The 18704-nt window shown below is 39.4% G+C and overlaps 4 protein-coding genes across 6 annotated transcripts in view; 2 read left to right on the top strand and 2 right to left on the bottom strand.

The window, feature by feature from the left end:
• Positions 1-636, top strand: part of LOC121975842 (endoribonuclease Dicer homolog 4-like) — a 67874-nt gene extending 67238 nt beyond the window's left edge. For 2 of the 3 annotated variants that reach the window (XM_042527734.1, XM_042527733.1), the window contains one exon: positions 135-636. In XM_042527734.1, coding sequence (XP_042383668.1) covers positions 135-279 — 145 coding nt within the window. In that variant the 3' untranslated portion in view covers positions 280-636. The remainder of the gene's footprint in view (positions 1-134) is intronic. The other variant, XR_006110447.1, reaches the window with a different exon arrangement.
• A 543-nt stretch (positions 637-1179) lies between these two features.
• LOC121978495 lies at positions 1180-1548 on the bottom strand. Its single transcript, XM_042530835.1, has one exon. The coding sequence runs from the start codon at positions 1546-1548 to the stop codon at positions 1180-1182; it is 369 nt and encodes a 122-aa protein (XP_042386769.1).
• Positions 1549-3079: 1531 nt separating this feature from the next.
• On the top strand, positions 3080-5499 carry LOC121975845 (probable monogalactosyldiacylglycerol synthase 3, chloroplastic). The gene is made up of 8 exons (XM_042527736.1): positions 3080-3402; positions 3629-3801; positions 3972-4133; positions 4227-4368; positions 4432-4656; positions 4744-4806; positions 4873-4947; positions 5025-5499. Exons 1-8 carry the CDS (start codon positions 3094-3096, stop codon positions 5283-5285), a joined length of 1410 nt encoding a protein of 469 aa, XP_042383670.1. The 5' UTR covers positions 3080-3093; the 3' UTR covers positions 5286-5499.
• A 1734-nt stretch (positions 5500-7233) lies between these two features.
• Positions 7234-11451, bottom strand: LOC121975841 (PTI1-like tyrosine-protein kinase At3g15890). The gene is made up of 5 exons (XM_042527732.1): positions 11192-11451; positions 10900-11050; positions 8314-8576; positions 7568-8211; positions 7234-7490 (listed from the first exon to the last, which is right to left on the bottom strand). Exons 1-5 carry the CDS (start codon positions 11284-11286, stop codon positions 7471-7473), a joined length of 1173 nt encoding a protein of 390 aa, XP_042383666.1. The 5' UTR covers positions 11287-11451; the 3' UTR covers positions 7234-7470.
• Positions 11452-18704: the final 7253 nt, after the last annotated feature.

Below are 18704 nucleotides of genomic sequence, written 5' to 3'. Positions count from 1 at the left end.
GCTAATTATATGAAATCAAATGGGAAACTGTGTTTTAACGAATAGTCAATTATATCGAACTTCAGATAGGCTAAAAACTTGTACCATGTTAAAAGTTTTTTCTTAAAGATGTATATACATGCATACCTATGCAGGTTCACGTACAAGGTTATAGTAGAGATTGTTGGCGCTGAATACTTAGAGTGCTTTGGTGATCCTAAGCCACAAAAGAAAGCCGCTCAAGATCATGCTGCAGAGGGTGCATTGTGGTATCTCAAACACACTGGATACATACAGTAATTCATCTCTCACTCTTCTTCAAATCCTTTTTCTTACTCATCGACTCTACACGATAAATTAGCATTGGATAGTAGATAGGGATGAAAAGTATAGCGAAAATATTATCATCAACTCTTCTATGTACGCATTGATTGATGATGGCATGCACTTGTGCTCACACAATGCCTTGAGGTAAATGACTCGCGTAGTCATAGAATGTCCCAAGGTATACGACTCATGTACTAATATCTGCACAATCAATAGCTCAAGGTAAATGATCCGTGTGTGCCTTTTAAGGCAATTGATTCTTGTAAATTGTGGTCATGAGAATCGACTTTGCCTTTTCTAAGATGCAAATCAGTTTATTTGTTCTTCAAATGGGATTTGTGCATAATGCTAAATAGTCTCTTGTAATCTTAATTAGACTTACTCAATTTTCCACTCAATGATTAAATAGTGAGTTATGACATATATTATACGCATCGAGTAAACTAGCAGAAACTAATTGATGCATAAATGAATATATTACTCAATTCTTATTTATATTTGATTAAACAAATACAAAAATATATGAAATAAACAAAGTTGAATATTAATGAGCTTTATTTTTTTTGTTTAAAATTTTTTTATTTAAAAAAACAACACTTTCTTAGTTGCTATAATTTTAAATTATTGATCACATATAAATTAAATAAAATTAATATCTTAACCCAAATTATAGACATAATAATTTGGCTAATTGAGTTTCATAAGTTTAAATAATAAATTTCAATAAATAATAAATAAATTTAAACAATCAAATCGGCACCCAAACATTGCCTGTTGATACGAACACTCGAGCCAGATCTTTAAATTATAATTGGAAGCCCATATACAAAGGCCACCGACACAGCAGCCCGTGCCGGCGAATCGTCTCAAGAGTCAAGACGCCACCCCAACTGCGGCGGCGCGGGGCGGCGGTGAGTCGGAGAGGCGCGAAGCGAAGTTCCTGTACCGGCACCTGCCGCCGACGGGGACGTCCTCCTCGTCCTCCTCCATCCCTTCGTCGAAGTTGAGGGCGTAGCTGACCGAATCGTACCCGAAATCGCAGGGGCCCCGACGCCGGTTCTGGTGTCGCCCGATCCGCGCCATCAGGCTGCGGCACCTGCCCCCGATCTCCTCCTGCATCTCCTGCGCCCTCGACCTCATCCGGGTCGCAGATGACCGGATCAACGACTCCGTCCGTTCGCCCTCCTCGTCCCCGGCGGCGACGCCGCCTAAGCAGCAGCAGAAGCGGGTTCCCAATTGCATCAGTAATTAGGGTTCTGAGAGGCAGTGAACTGATGGCAGATGATGGTTTCGGGTAATGCTAATTGCGCGTATATATATATATCTCTTATGCACGCGGAGTTAACGGAGTTGGAATCCGTGTGGAGTAAGCTGTCAAGGCCAAAATAAGAATTAAATGTGGACGTCGACACGGATAGGAAAAGGCAGAGAAGCGTCGGCGTTGCGCTTTGGAGACTTAATTAAGATATCGGAGACTTAATTAAGATATCGATTTCAGAAGATATATTTATTTAGGCGTACAAAGCAAGTGACGCAAAATGAGTGGATAACTTCACACTCTTGAGTGGAGAGAAATCACCAAATTCATCCGCACAAAACAAATTAAGTATATATATGAAAAAAAAAAGAGTTAAAAGATACAAAGAAGTGATATTTCTTTATTCTCCCTACTTTTACTTTCATGTAGACCCTAATTGACAATGTCAATTTACTTTTGGCATGACTCAAATGGATCGAGTTATATTGGACTCAATTGGCCCCGCAAACTGAGTTAATCTCACATCTTGCCCTTTTTAGGAGAGCTTTATTGTATGTACCTTCGGGGCTAGAGCATAGTTCGTAGGATTCTAATTCTATACCGGATCAATTTAAATTGAATCGATAGGATCAGATCTTTAGGGTCCGAGAGCTATAAGTCCAAAAAAAAATTATAAAATGGTCCAATTTAAAAGCCAATAAAACAGCTCTAATAAAAAAATATACAACATCATTGTAATATTTGATTCTACGATTAAGATTGTGATTCTATAAATTATAGGCTAGAGTACAATTAGTGATTGCTCAGTCGCGTAGTTAGGTCCTATCTGCGTGTAACAAGCAATATCAGGTCCAATCTGCGTGTAACAAGCAATATCGACATGATTCTTAGATATTTAATGTCGTCAGAAAAGAAGGTTCTGCTTTAATTAAATATATGTTATTTGAACTCTTTTAAATAGCTAATTATTAAGCATAATTTGATACTTAAAGAGTTAGCGCGACCCATGGGAAAAATGAAAAAGGAATTTTGAAAAGTATGAGGGTGTATTTTGTGATCCTTAAACTTCAGCAGCGTTTTGAGACGTGAGTAAATTTCAGAGGGTAAAATGAAATTTGTACCATTCAAATAACAGAGAATGTTTTCCTGCGTCTCAGGCGCACAGATAAAGCCCAAGGAATCCTGCGGAACACCATACCGCATTTGATTCTCCCGCGCCGCGGTGGAATATGCCGTTTCGCGCTCGCTTATGCGAATCATCCCAACTCTAAAGCATCATTCCCCGAATCAACCGGATTGAGTAGTGAATCCAACAAGTAACCGCACGCCGAACGCTTCTCCGTCCAATCTGTTCCGCACACGCGTCCATTCATGTTCGTGTAGCGGTTGTGATGGGAGGTTTATGGGAATTTTGCAATCAGCTTTGGATTGGATCCTGATTTGGTCGCTGCTGGCTGCTCCGGCGATCCTTTTATTTGCTTCGGTTTGTGGTGGTCGCATTGAAGTTGCGAGCCAGCGCCTGCAAAGCCATGGTGATGTCGGTGGTGTCGCCGCGGCGATGGATCCCGGATTCCGTCCTCCAGAGCGTGTTCGCCTACTATGGCGGAGGCCAAGGCGATCGGCAGCCGGTGCGATGCTCGTTCTACGCCGGCCCCTGCGACGGAGAGGACGAGGCGGCGGAATGGGGGAAGTTGAATGGGGCCGTGGATCTAGCCCAGATCGGGGCGGATCGGCCCAAGAATGTCCTTGTGCTCATGAGCGACACGGGCGGAGGGCACCGCGCTTCTGCCGAGGCCATTCGCGACGCCTTCCAGCTCGAATTCGGCTTCGAGTACCGGGTAACTAACCCTAGCTCGTCTTGTTTGACTGTGGGTGTTTATTGAATCGATTCGAGGAGCTTTCTTTGATTGAGACACGCTGCTTGTCAGTTGGATCATGTTAATCCCCCAATTTCCGCGGATTCTTGAGAAGATACTCAAATCTTTTGGTTTGAATGCAAGCAATTTGGAGACAAATTATGTAAATTCCTACTAATTTAACTGCAAAATGCATACTTGTGTACAGGTTTTTGTGAAGGATTTGGGGAAAGAGTATGCAGGTTGGCCCCTGAACAACATGGAAAGAACTTACAAGTTCTTAATCAAGCATGTTCGTCTGTGGAAGATGGCCTTTCATGGCACCTCACCTCGCTGGGTTCATTGCTTATACCTTGCAGCCCTCGCTTCCTACTATGCCAGGTATCATACACATCTCTTTCTCTCCTCTGTCTCCTTGGCATTCATATTTGTGCAGTTACAATTGTTCAAATGCTCTGTATATTTCAAGTTTGTCGGATTTGTTCTACTGAAGAGTTGAGAGATTTGATACTCATTTCTGTAGAAATACCTGGATGATTCGAAATTTGCAGGGAATTTGAAGCAGGTCTGATGAAGTATAAGCCAGATATAATTATAAGTGTTCATCCCCTCATGCAGCACATACCTCTATGGGTGCTTAAATGGCAGATGTTCCAGAAAAGAGTCATTTTTGTTACTGTGATCACAGACCTTAATACATGCCACCCTACATGGTGTGTTTCATGTGATTCTTACTTCATTTTTTTAGAAAAAGATTAAACTTTTTAGATGAAGTCGAATGGTGCAATCTGCAATTTGTTTGCCAGGTTCCACGATGGTGTGACCAGATGCTATTGCCCCTCAGAGGAGGTGTCGAAAAGAGCATCGCTAGAAGGGTTAGAACCTTCTCAGATCCGTGTCTTTGGTTTGCCGATCAGGCCATCCTTCTGCCGTGCAATCGTGAACAAGGTTCGACTTCGTTTAATTAGCGAGGAATCATTTGGGAAATTCTAAGAAATACATGCATAACAGGGTGATCTAAGAGAAGAACTGCAGATGGACTTCCATTTACCTGCTGTTCTAGTGATGGGAGGTGGAGAAGGTATGGGACCAGTCAAGGAAACTGCAATTGCTCTTGGAGAAGCACTCTTTGATAAAAAGCTTGGCAAACCTATTGGACAAATTGTCGTCATCTGTGGACGGAACCAATTCTTACAGTCTTCATTGCAATCGATCCAATGGAAAGTTCCTGTGAAGGTATGAAGTGCTTCTAAACTTCTATAGATTTTTTCTTTTTAGATTTTTATTTCCTACATAATCATCAATGGTAAATTTTAATTTCAGATCAAAGGATTTGTGACGCAAATGGAGAAATGGATGGGAGCCTGTGATTGCATCATAACAAAGGCACGTTCCTATTGTCCTTCCTAAGTTCTAAATTTGTACTATAGCTTATATGCTTTCAATTTTCAGGCGGGACCAGGCACAATAGCTGAGGCTTTGATAAGGGCACTTCCTATCATTCTAAATGACTTCATCCCCGGACAGGTGAGAGTTTACATGTGCTCCAAATTGTTGGGATTGCTCATCAATCATAACCGAATGGTTGTCTCTGCTCCTCGCAGGAGGTTGGCAACGTTCCTTATGTAGTAGACAATGGAGCAGGAGTGTTCTCTGATAACCCAGAGGAGACGGCCAGCATAGTGGCTAGATGGTTTGGTCCTGGAAAAAAGGAACTAAAGAAATTCTCTCATAACGCACTCAAACTAGCTCAACCTGATGCAGTTTTCAACATTGTCAGAGACATCCACAACCTGGCTAAGCAGAAGGTTCCAACTTCGTGTACCTCTTATTCTTTGACTTCATCGTTCTGGTACCCTATGTAGTGTTCATTGTTTAGAATAGGTAAAGCATCACTAATTCTTTGGCCTGGAGCTGCACCTTACAATTTGATAAGGCAAGCAATTTGGTTAGGGTATCCAGTGGGTTTTCATATTCTTCTTGCCAGCATATACAAATGTTTCTAGTGGCAATTGTATGCTATTTACTTGTGTGACATGTAAATTGTAGACTGATTGATAGATCATAATCCAGCATATTAGTGCCTCCTTTTGGATTAGTTAGGTAGCTTTGCTCAGTAATTCTTAGTAGTATTGTGAAGCTTAAAGATCATTTTTTATCAAGTAGATAAGAATAAGTCAGTAAGACTCTTGTGAAGCTTAAAGAAATAGTCGCAATAACACCTGATGATATGACAAGGGATAAGAGTAAACTAGAGAATATGCAAATAAAAGAGATGGTCTTGTTTGAATGTGAAAGAGGATGACTCCTAAAGCAATGACAAGTTCATATACCTTTTTCTTTATCTACTTGTTCGCTATTTTTCTCTCATCGCTGGTCATATCATGGAGGCGTCGTCATAACTATTTCTAGGAGCTTCACAAGATCAAGGAGAGTTTTTACTCATCTTATAGTCATATTGTCAGTTTTTTTCATACTAACGTTATATTTATGAGTGAGTAAAAATTCAGTTAAATCAAATAAATCGATTAAATTTTAAAATTTGATTAGTTTATTCAAAAATTTACTTTTTAAAATAAATTGATTAATTCAGTTCATTTTCAATTTTAAAATTTTTTATTTGGTTAAACTAAATAGACCAAATTAATCGAATTTTTACATCAAACCAAAGTTTTAGATCCTATTTTTAAATCCAAAACCAAGTTTTATTTAAAAAAAAAACAATTCTTTTTTGAAAAAATAATTAATTCGATTGTTTGTTTATTTTAAATCAATCGATTCAGTTTGTTAAAAAAAAAAATCTATTTAGATCTGTTCGATTAATTTGACTTAGTTTTAATTAAATTCTCATCCCTAACCATATTGATGGAACTTTCAAATATCGTATTTTCGTTAAAGTTTTTTCTTTTAAAATATATGCAAAAATTAAATTAGATTTATATTTAACTAAAGTTTAAATCAAGAGCTTAGAAAATATGGTAATCTCAAAAAAATAAATGTATTCTACCATGTTGCATCTTTAATGAATTTGGTGCAATAGAAGTGTTAATACTTTTATATTTATATATATATATATATATATATATAGTCGTGATATGCTGTCGTACAGTAGGCGACTGTACGTGCGCAGACTTTTTTTTTTTAATTCTAATTAAAAAAATCAATATTTATTTATATAAATCCCTAATATATAAATATATATCTCCTAAACACATTACAATACTCCATAAATACTTAAATTTATTTCATTTTAAAATTTTCTTTTTACTAAACATTATAACCCAATTGGGAAATCTAAACCCTAGGGGTAAAATCTTTAAAAAAAAAATAGCATTGATACTATAACCCAAAGCCTAAACCCTAAAGGTAAAATCTAAAAAAAAATAACTTTGATACTATAACTCAAAGCCTGAACCCTAAATAACTTTGATACTATAACCCAAAGTCTGAATCCTAGAGATAAAATCTAAAAAAAATAATTTTGATACTATAACTCAAAGTCTGAACCCTAAAAATAAAATTTTTAAAAAATATTTTAATTATTATTTTAAAATTCAAAAATTAAAAATAATTTTAAAAAAAACATTAAAATCAGTGATATCCTCTGCACGCGCGCAGTCATGCACTGTACGAGCGCACAGGATATATATATATATATATATATATATATATATATATATATATATATATATATATATATATATATATATATATAACTTTCCAATAGATTATAAAAAGTAAATAGCTACTAGAAAAACAATATTTATTTTTAAAATAAAGTAATAAATCAACACAGAAAATGCTTGCTTTGTAAAGTTAAGAACTCTGCTCTTTTAGTGCTTCTAATGAACCAAAAATATTGCAATTTGTACTGTATGTCTACATAAAGCTATTTCAAAGAAGCCATCTTTTTTCTTCACTTCTCACTTTCTTTTGATTCACAATAGTCACTCAAAATCTGCTCACTTTGCTGACCAATAAACTTAAAGAAAAGGATAGAAGGGAATAAGATGGAAACAATTCACCTTGCAATCTATCAGCACCTTGAATTTAGCACTTATTATTCCCTCCTATAAACAAAGATGGAAACATCCTGTTAAAGAATATATGAGTTGAGAATGTTGGTTATCTTACCACTAGGTGTTACCTGTAACGGTTTCATTTAAAGGACCAAGTTCTTTGATTCTGTTGATCTGTGAATCCTCTTCGATGTCATCTGCACTGTGCTGAGAACTAGAAAGAATATGGCCAAAATTCACTCTGAACAATTCATTGTTTTCCAAATCAAATAGCTTCCCTTTTGGCTCGCCTTTAAGCAAGTCAATTACATCAAGGATTGTGGGTCTATTCTCTGGCTTGCTTTGGGCGCAAATGAGACCAACAAGCACCATCCTCCTCAAGTCTGACTCCACAAAGTTTCCCTTGAGGTTCGGATCTGCCATTTCTTTGAACCTCTTTTGTCGAGCTAGAGGGAGAGCCCAATCAACAATTCGTTGCTTCACTGTCAGGTTCAATTTCTCGATAGCCTTTTTTCCACTTGCAAGCTCAAGAAGCAATATGCCGAAACTATAGACATCGCAGCTCTCTGACGCTTTACCGAGCATAGCATACTCTGGTGCTAGATAGCCGAGAGTTCCTTTCACCCTTGTGGTAACATGTGTTGCACCATCTGGAATGAGCCTCGCGAACCCAAAATCCGAAACACGTGCTTGGAACTTGGAGTCTAGCAAAACATTACTTGCTTTTATATCTCTGTGGATAATGTGCTGTGTGTCGTGGTGGTGAAGATATCTGTAAAGTAAATTCGAGTGTTGTAGCTTGAACATACATTATCGAATAGGTTTCTGAAGTAAATATCTAGCAACTTTGGAGTGCTTATATCTCAAGACTTACGCAATTCCCTCGGCTGAACCAATGGCAATGTTCATACGCCTTTTCCAGTCAAGAGCGCACGCTTGTGAATGTTGACCATGAAGATGGGAGACCAAACTCAAGTTAGGCATGTAGTCATAGACTATTAGGCGTTCTTTCCCTTCAGTGCAGTATCCGCGCAAGTTCAGCAAATTCTTGTGCCTCACTTTTGCCAAAACCTCAACCTCCGCTGCAAATTCCATCTCTGCTCTGTTGCTCCAGACCTTTAGCCTCTTGACAGCAATCTATATTGGAATCTAATTAATAAAACTTCAGGAAATAGTAACATTGCATGGATTGCGTTAATCGCATATCCAAGATTGCTCAAATAAAGTTATGAGATGATTGAGCTATAAGATATTATTCAAACAAAAAATTATCACCTTCCAATATCTAGGGTAAGACAATGTTTACAGGAACTTAAGACACAAATTAGCATGTAATTTCATGTCAAAGTCAACATTTCCCCCTTAAAAAGAATACAAGTTCGTTGATTGGAAATCAAAATGAACCATTCTCCTGTAGAAGTACTATTGTGTAAATCTGTACTTCTTGTTAATCAATATATCAACATTGGTTTGTGTTTATTTTATTTGTTCATTTCATCTTCACATTTGACCACTTCCTTTTGATGCATTCTTGGTGGTGATGCCTCAGGATGCTATGATTTACCTCCCTCATGATAGCCTTGGGTCGGGTGCGGCGGGGGCGCTGGGGGCGAGCGATTTGCCACATTCTTGGTGGTGATGCCACCATGAGGTTTGAGAGTCAAATCCCAATTAGTAGTCGGGTGCTTGCCCTCTCCCATGTACCATTCAACTGCCCAAGGTTAGTAGCCACTCGTGATTTATCTCTTCCGTGTTGATCTGGGGACGAGCTGGCAGAGGCGACCGAATCGCCTTTTGCCATCATTCTTGGTTCCTATGCCTCTTTTAGCTCCTATTGAAACTTGAAAACAAACTTGTCAACTCACCCAGGAAAGAACGACCATATACGTGGAAAGAACATTAAAACTCTCGAATACTATATTCACACACATTGCAAGAAATTAGACTGATTCGTATGACCTACGATAAATTTGCACCCCATTTGATCAAGATAGGTTTAAAATCCTGACTGGTGCCGAGATTTTGGACCGGAATAATACAGTTTCGGTTTCGTATTGTGCCGTGCCAATATAGTTTCGGTATTTTTTAAATATAAAATATATTAATTAAGAATAAAAACCAATCTAAATATTTAAAATACAAAAAAATAAAAATAAAAATTGTTTAAAATATATACATAATTAACGGGATAATTTTATTAGGGTTTAATTAAGCCCATTTAAAATATTCGTACTATAGCTAGGAGTTGATTGAAATTATTAAACTACGTTTATTTAATTTTACTATTTGGACTGTTGTGCTTCACGAGACGAGTCCATCGCGGCTCTTGTGACGAGTTCACCACTCCTGCTAGGCTCACGCGACGAGTCTCCTGTAGCCATGGGGCTCGCACGATGAGTCAGTCGCCGCCGCGGGGCTTTGCACGATGAGTCCGCCGTCGCAACGGGGCTCATGTGACGCCTCCTCCGCGGTCGCGGGGCTCGCGCGACGCCTCCCCCACAATCGTGAGGATCGCACGACGCCTTTGAAGCCAGCCGTGGACCTGGGAACCTCTGGAGTGCCATTGTCGGTTTCAATCTGCGAGCGGAATGGTAAGTTCCGTTCTTTTCACCCGACACAGAACAATATTTTAAACCATGTGATCAAGTAGTAAGGGCATGCAGATACATTGGCAAAGGTATTGCTTCCATGAAATTTTCCTAAAGATGCAAGAATCTAAGAAACTTATAGCTGACCATACACATTCTAAAAAAATTTCAATTCGTGGATGCATATATCATCACAATCAAGAAAATTATGAACTAGTATAAAGTAATTCAAACTTCGAATTTTCCTAGATTGCTGCTAAACCCACCTAGAAGATCACTGCAATAAAGTTCCTGCACTCCCAATTTCAACAGCATTAGCATCCACTGAAGTGCCAAATTTGGGTAAATGCTTAGATCCTTCATAATGCAATAGCATAATCTTCTAAATCACCCTTAAATTTTTTTTTTAATATAATAGCTCTATCTTTACCTAGTTCTTTTTGTGGTTTATTTCCTGAAACAGTAGTAAGGCATTGCAAGTGCACCTCTATATCATCACATTACGTATTAGTTGACAGAAAAAGAGATAGCTCCCACATGATTCAGTGAGGCCTCCTCTCTTTAGTACTACTTCCTTTAGTCCACGTGTTTAAGTGACTTGGATATTCTTTAGCAGCCCCAACCCATGTGCCTTAACATTTCGGTTTTATCGAGTCTCCTTCGGTTTTCACATTAGCATCCAAACACCACCCTTTTGTTTGACGACTGAACAAATTGTTAAAGAATGATTGAACTCAGTTTGTGCCAATAATCAAGACAGCCATACTCTATGAAATAGAGTAACTACAAACATCAAATTTTCCATACTCTATAATAAACAAGACAGCCAATAATGTAAATTTTTATACTTGAGACGAATAAAGCAAACGTACCTGAGTTCCATCATAGAGCCGGCCCCTGTAGACACTCCCAAACCCTCCTTCGCCCAATTTGTTGTCGTAATTGAATTTGTTCGTCGCTATGTACAGTTCCTGGAGGGAGAACACTCTCCAAGCCGGCGATCCCTTCTTCCCTGGCTCCTTCCTACACCACAAAAAACTAAGAAGATGAATTATTTTTAAAAAAAGATTAGAAAACGCACCCTTTTGGAATCGTAAAAACCCCTAATCATCCAATATTCCATAAAGAGCATTTCTTGAACCCTAATCCGAAGCAGAGACGCACCCATCCCTGGATGTTCCGCAGCATAACAAGGAGCGGAAGGCCATCCGCCGCCGTCGCCTCTCCTCCTGCTCTCGGTATCGGCTCCCCTCCTCCATCTCCAGAAGGAAGCTACGCGTCTTTGCCTTGCGATTGAGTTAACCACTGATGGTAGTTGACTACGAAGAGAGCCCCGACGAATACGCCGCCTGCGCCGCCGCAACAGGGCGTTGGTCTAGTGACTTCGCTCTCCTCGCTTCGGTCAAATGCGACGGAAGTCGATGCGTGTGCTGGCCCTGCGTGGCGACTTAAGGGGAAAGCGAAGCGGTCTACGTGGCGGAATAAGAGTGGTCGGTCGAAGCGACGTGACGGCCGGGTAGGAAGATTCCCTGGGAATCTACGAGAACATCAAAAATAGAAAAAAAAAAAAAATAATATTTGTGATTTTATAATTTTAATTTCATCTAAAATTAGCAAAGCCAATCTACTAAATTATTTAATCATAGGAAATAATAGAGCTAACTTAAAAATTTTAGAATATGGAACTTTCATAGAAAATCCATCGAGAACAGCAGGGCCGCTTTTTTCTAAATATTTTCCAATCGTAGAAGTCAAACTTTCGTTTGGCTAAATTTGGTACGAAAACGACTCTCTTTTGTTTTTAAGCGTTCACCATTTAAAAATTTAAAAAACATGAATCTTAATCATTTTTGGGTAAAAATTAAAACAGCCCTCTTTTTTCCAAATCACGAGGGATCATCATCGTCGACGACAACAACAAGAAGCATTCCACCCTACTAATCTTGATAAAATAACATAATTATCGTCACATGATTCACTATTATTATCTTTTATCACACGTATTAAATTCTAAGTCGATCAATTAATTATATGAACAAGATAAATCTGTAATGTAGTTATTATTGTTGGGATACTTCGGAGCTAGAGGAGGGGTGAATAGCTCATTGCGCTCGTTCGCTTGCTTTGTAGATGATGATGCGTAGCTGAATAAACTCGAAGCTAAGTTTTCCAATGCTAACAAGTAAATTTATCTAATATCCACTTTAAGAAGAGGTGACTAATCCAAGGATCCACACACACAGGCACTCTCCACTAAGAAACAAACTTCTTCTCGGATACAACCGGAGGTGGAGAAACCCCGTACAATACTCTCACAACAAGATACAACACACGCAAGAAAAAAATACACAAGAATACAAATAAAACCTTCTTCTTGCTTGATCTTGTTGATGTAGATTGTCTCTTGAACCCTGGAAGTGCAGCAGCACTTGTCCCCAAAAACCTCCAAGAAATGGTGTGAAGAGATGTGAGCTCGGTGAAGAATATCGGGAGAAGTCTAAGGAGAAGAAAGCTTGCCAACGATTTTATACTTTGTGCTCCTAGGACTCTCAATCGATTAGGCCTGCTCCCAATCGATTGCACGTTAGATCAGCGCAATCCCAATCATCCAAAGCTCGCTACCTACACAATGGTCATATCCCAATCGATCGATTTATCGATTGGGGAGGTTTGAATCGATCAACTGATCGATTCAGAACGCCTCTGTGATCTTCGTTGGAAATACCCGAAATCGATTGACCGATCGATTCAGGCTTCCTCATAACCTCTCAAGAAATCCAACCCCAATCGATCGGACCAATCGATCAGCCGATCGATTGGCGGTGCCCAATCGATCGGCTGATCCATTGGGAACCTCTCTAAACTCACGAGAATATCTCCCAATCGATCGGTCGATCGATTGGGCCCCCTTTTCTCACAGTACTCTCTCAATCTATCGGTTGATCGATTGGTCTCTGGTTTAATTGATCTATTGATCAATTTGACCAATCCTAACTTGTCTAACTTAAGTCTAGGGTTCTCAAACCCAACATCCGGTCAACCTTGACATATTAGGACTTCGTCACCAAGTGTCTGGTCAATCCTTTGACCTACTTGGACTTTTCTATCCTTGCCAAGTGTCCGGTCCTCCTGGACCCACCTAGATGTCCACATGCCTGGCATCACTCACCAGGACTTCTTTACTGCCTAGCTTCACTCACTAGGGCTTTCACCTGACTTCACTCACCAGGACTTCTTTACTGCCTAGCTTCACTCACTAGGGCTTTCACGTGGCTTCACTCACCAGGATTTCCATTTACCTAGCTTCACTCACTAGGGCTTTCACTTGACTTTACTCACCAGGACTTTCCATCTGTCTAACTTCACTCAATAGGTATTTCACCTGACTTTACTCACTAGGATTTCCCTTCTACCTGGCTTCACTCACTAGCACTTTCCCACTAAGTATCCAATCAAGGCCGACCCACTTGGATTTTCATTTTCTGCTAACCTTCATGTTGGACTTCCCAGTCAAGTATCAGGTCAACCTTAACCTACTTTACTCTTCTTCACATTAAACTGGTCAACCTTGACCAAATCTCTCTAAACGGATGATTGCTCCTGTAATCTCCATATATTGTCAAATATCGAAACTCACACATTACAATTCAAGCTTAGTCAACCTGGTCAATTTTGACCTAGAGAAATTGTATCAACAATCTCTTTTTTTTTTATATTTGACAATACCTTTAAGTTAGGCTAATTCATAGTCTCAACTTATTCTTCATGCCAAAACATGAATGAGGGTTTTCCTTCATTCTCTCTATTTCTAGAGGGTAAACTCCCCCTTTAGGAAATGAAGGTCTAACTTAAATCCTACATTTTTCCCCTTTGACACACATCAAAAACTCTCCTCTCGAAAAGTTATCTATACGTTGTCCACAACCTCACATGTTGTTCATAACATCACAATGAAGGTCTCATACCCTTCATTGTCTCCAATACTCACCCTTGAGTATTAATCCACTTCACAATGCTCATCCTAGAGCATTCACACTCAAACAATCAAGATATCCAATCTTTCATTGTTTTCCAATGCTCAACCATGAGCATTCATCATAATGAAGGTTTTATAACCTTTTATGGTTTCAAAGATTGTTTTCATGTCTTTAAGGAGTAACTGTAACGACCCGCCTTCTACTGACTAGGCTGTGAGGTCGATCGCTACATTAGGCCGTGCTAAATTACTATTGCGGAAATCTGGATTGATTAAAATTTTACTAAACTGATTACTGTAAAATCTGAACTTAATATTCTAGGTGTACCTAGGAGTTGTACACATGCTAGGGAAGATAATCTATGCCTCTCGGATGTCCTGCTAGCTGTAATCAGGCATTTCAATCGATCCATGAATCGATTGGGCTGTCGGATCGATCCAGTGATCGATCCAGCTTGATACTGGCATGGAGAAAAACTCTGGATCGGTCGGCTGACCGATCCAGAAGCTATATTGCTTCTATATACGGTTGGATCGGTCTACCGACCGATCCAGGAGTACAGATCGATTTTTCACCGATCGGCCACCGATCGCGAGCTTCAGTTAAGATCTAGATCGGTCGACCGATCCATAACAGACGCTAACTCTCTGTTCGGGATGGATTGGTCACTGACCGATCCAGTGGCACAACTCGATTCAGATCGATCTGGGTTTCTGATTTCGAATCAGAACCCCTGATTTCAGCACTATTTCGTGCCCAACTCATACACATCAAGTCTATAACAGCTAGAAACATTTTTAACATGTATTAGCTAACATTTTAAACATGATATCACGCATGATTCACTAATTCATGGCATGCAAATGTACTATGTGTAGAATAATAAGGTTCTAACAGTTAACTAATTTTGCTAAAAGTTCTAATACATAAATAAAGCTTGTTAGATCCCTAAGATCTTTTATTCCAAGTTCCTGCCCACACACATCCTCGTAGCATTGTCCTCCAGCCTCCGCTAGTCCATCTTTCCTTTACCTTTATCTGCAGTATAAGGAAAAGAAAGTATCTATAAGCTTAACGCTTAGTAAGAAACCATCTACCTCACTAAAACATGCATTCGATGCAATATGCTTTTAAAACATGTTGTTTGAAAGTGCACTGATTAGACTGAAACATGGCATGTTATCATACATAGAAATCAAAGCTAGTCATGGCATACTATCATCTAAACATGTGTAATAAAAGCTGAACATGAACACCAAAGCATGACATACAAAGCTAACCATAACTATCATGTGTAACAACAAGGAAAACTGAGCTGAACATGAATTAAACTAGTCTGGAACTGAATTCAAACTCAACTAACATAACTGATCTTTGTGAGTTTTGAAAAACTATAATATAATAGATTAAAATACATAATCATACTGCTAATGGGCCCGGCAACTGTACATGCTATGCGCGCATCCTCAACTAAACCCGGGGTTGCAAATCCCGAATTTAGCAAGGTTTACTAGGTTATCTAAACCTAGGGACCGACTATGGGAGCCCAGCCCAATGGATATCTAATCCTGTACAGTGCCACTACTGAAAATAAAATACTGAATCATAGCTAATTAATTTACCTTGCTTCTACTAGGTTATCTGAACCTAGAGGCGACTGTGGGTGCCCACCCATTGGACCGTAGTCCCATGTATGCTGTGGCAAGGCTAACTAAACTATTTAAATGCTTCTATTGCATTTACTGAGCTATTAAAATGCCTAAGTTGCATTTTTCTGTGCTAAATAATTTAATCGAACACTTAGTATGCACTAATTCGCATCCTTGTGCCGAAAGTCTACATATTACTAAACTAAAACATGGAATTCACACGGAAGCTACTTATACTGCAGGTGAGGGGTTTCTTACCTCCTATTCGAAGTTTCTTACGATTCTAATCGCTAGTTTTCCCGGAAGAACGATCTCCTTGACGATTCTCCTACTTCTACGTGCTCTTCTCGCGAAGGGGAGCGTCCTCGTCTCGAAGTCGTCGCCGGAAAGTGCCCTTGGGCCGAACCTTAGCCTTCCTTGTGGTTGGCACCGAGAGAAGGAGAGGAGAAGGGAAGTCGGCGGTGAGGGTTTGAGGAGAGGAAAAATCACGATCCAAATAACCCTTCACTTAATTATTTCCTATTTATATTAAGTGGTAATTTCCGCCCAAATCTAACATAAATATTATTGATTCCCTTTCCTTTCAGCACGGCCCTGCTGGGTTCACTTGGTTACCATGGTTCACCATAAGTCATAGGACCAATTAGGTCTCGGGTTCAATTCCCGTGTAGGCTATTTTATGGTCCTATTTATTTTTGCTACTTCCACATACTCTAAAAATTCCATAAAAATATTCTAAAATTCCAGAAAAATCATAGAATATTTCTAAAATAGTTTTGAGAATTTTCGGGCGTTACAGTAACTCCCTCTCAAAACATGCTCTAAATTTCTATCATTGCACCAACGATGACTTAGAATTTCTAAAACTTTAGAAAACTCAAAATTTGATGTTTTGAGGTCTAAAATCCAATAATAAAACTAAACCTCATCCCAAACTTCAGTTTAGTATTCTTTAACCAATCCAATTTTTTTTCATCCCTTAAATGTTCAAAAATGAATTTCATAGGGTTTAGATGGTTAATATGACTAAAAATGGCTTAGTGGGCTGAAATCAGACCCTTTCAGCTAAAATCAGTCTTTTAATCGATTGACCAATCGATTGAAGTCTTTCAATCGATCCATTGATTGATTCCATAAGGTTCTGTTTACGAAAAATGCCCTGAATCGATCACCTGATCAATCCAGGTAGGGTCAATCGATTGATTGATTGATTTCATGAGCTTCTGCTCATGAAAAAAAAAATCTAGTTCAATTGATCGACTGATCGATCGAATTCTCCCAATCAATCGGCTGATCGATTGAGTTTCTAATTTCCTAAAATTAAATTTTAATCGAAATTCAAAAATACCTTAATAATTTTACAAAATTTTAAAAATCATGAAAATTCTTGTAGACATTATTTAAGACATATACTATCAAGGAAAAATAGTTTTCTAAGAAAATAATTTTTATTTTCAAAGATTGACATAAAATTAGAAACTCTTTAAAACTTCAATGATTTTCTCTAGTTTGTATCAAACTTTTCAATGATGATTACTATCAAAAAATAATCTACACCAAGGTTTTCTAAATATATTTTGAAATAATTTTCAAAATTAATTTCCAAATATGTTCTTTGGGTTAAATGCACATGACTTGTACATTAGCTTTCCCAATGATTGGATAACACATAACTATATATTTTGATGAAGCTAAAACTCAAATGAATGCACTAAATCAGCATATCGAGTTTAGTTCATCATCCTAACAACTACTTGTATCTAATGTGCACTAAAACATATACAAGTCATCTTATAGTCTTTATGAGATGTAGACTTTGGTTTTGTCCTAAACTAAGGGATCATGCATATCTATGTAAGCATTGTTATCTTGATCATCCATCTAGGATGTCACTTGTGTTGGTGCAACCTTAGGTCAAGGTTGACCTGGTTGACCCGACTCGAGGTGACTTGACTCGAGTTGTATTTTGATGTTTGACTTGGGAAGATTGTCGGTGCAACCTTAGGTCAAGGTTGACCTAGTTGAGTTGCATGTTGATGTTTGACACTCGTGAGAGAGTTCTATTCTTGATGTGAGACAAGAATAGATGGTTGGGAGATTATTGGTGCAACCCTAGGTCAAGGTTGACCTGAAAAGTCCAAGTATGGAGACTTGGCACTGGAAAAGTCCAAGCAGGGAGCTTGGCACGCGAAAAGTCCAAGTATGGAGACTTGGACTAAGTCAAGCAAGGAGCTTGGCACGGAAAAGTCCAAGCAGGAGCTTGGCACGAGGGAAAGTCCTAACGGGATGTTAGGCGGTTGGAAAGTCCGGTGAGTGAAGCGAGGCGGTGGGAAAGTCCTAACTGGATGTTAGGCGGTTGGAAAGTCCGGTGAGTGAAGCGAGGCGGTGGGTAAGTGAAGCCAGGCGGTGAGAAAGTCCTAACTGGATGTTAGGCGTGTGAAGTCCCGGTGAGTGAAGCCAGCGGTGGGAAAGTCCTAGGGGATGTGGCAGGTGTGGAAAGTCCCGTGAGTGAAGCAGGCGGTGGAAAAGTCCTAAGGGATGTTAGGCAGGTGGAAATCTGGTGAGTGAAGCCGGTGAAAGTCCGGTGAGTGAAGCCGGCAAGGGAAAATCCAGATGGATCGGGATGATCGGACATCGGTGTTGAGGAAAGTCCAAGTAGGTCAAAGGATTGACCGGACACTTGGGAATTCTAACAGGTCAAGGGAGTGACCGGATACTAGGAATGAAGTACCAACAAGTCAAGATTGACCGAATGTTTGTTTGGACTTGGTTTGGGCGAAACCATGAACTAGATCGATCGGTGATCGATCGGATACTCGAATATTCGACGGTGCGGTGACCGATCGAATACATCGAGCTCATCAGTGATAACTGATCGGTCCGGTGACCGATCGGGCGCGAACAAGAGCGAGGCGCAAGAGGGGTTGATCGGTCCGGGACCGATCAGCCTGGCGATCGGTCCCCGCATCGATCAGAGTTCTCGATCGGCGTGGACCGATCAGAGGTTCTGATCGGTCCATGGACCGATCGAGACGAAACGAGCGAAGGCTT

This window comes from Zingiber officinale, chromosome 4B, assembly GCF_018446385.1.
Source record: "Zingiber officinale cultivar Zhangliang chromosome 4B, Zo_v1.1, whole genome shotgun sequence".
Taxonomy (NCBI): Eukaryota; Viridiplantae; Streptophyta; class Magnoliopsida; order Zingiberales; family Zingiberaceae; genus Zingiber; species Zingiber officinale.
This window is presented reverse-complemented; position numbering and strand designations above follow the sequence as displayed.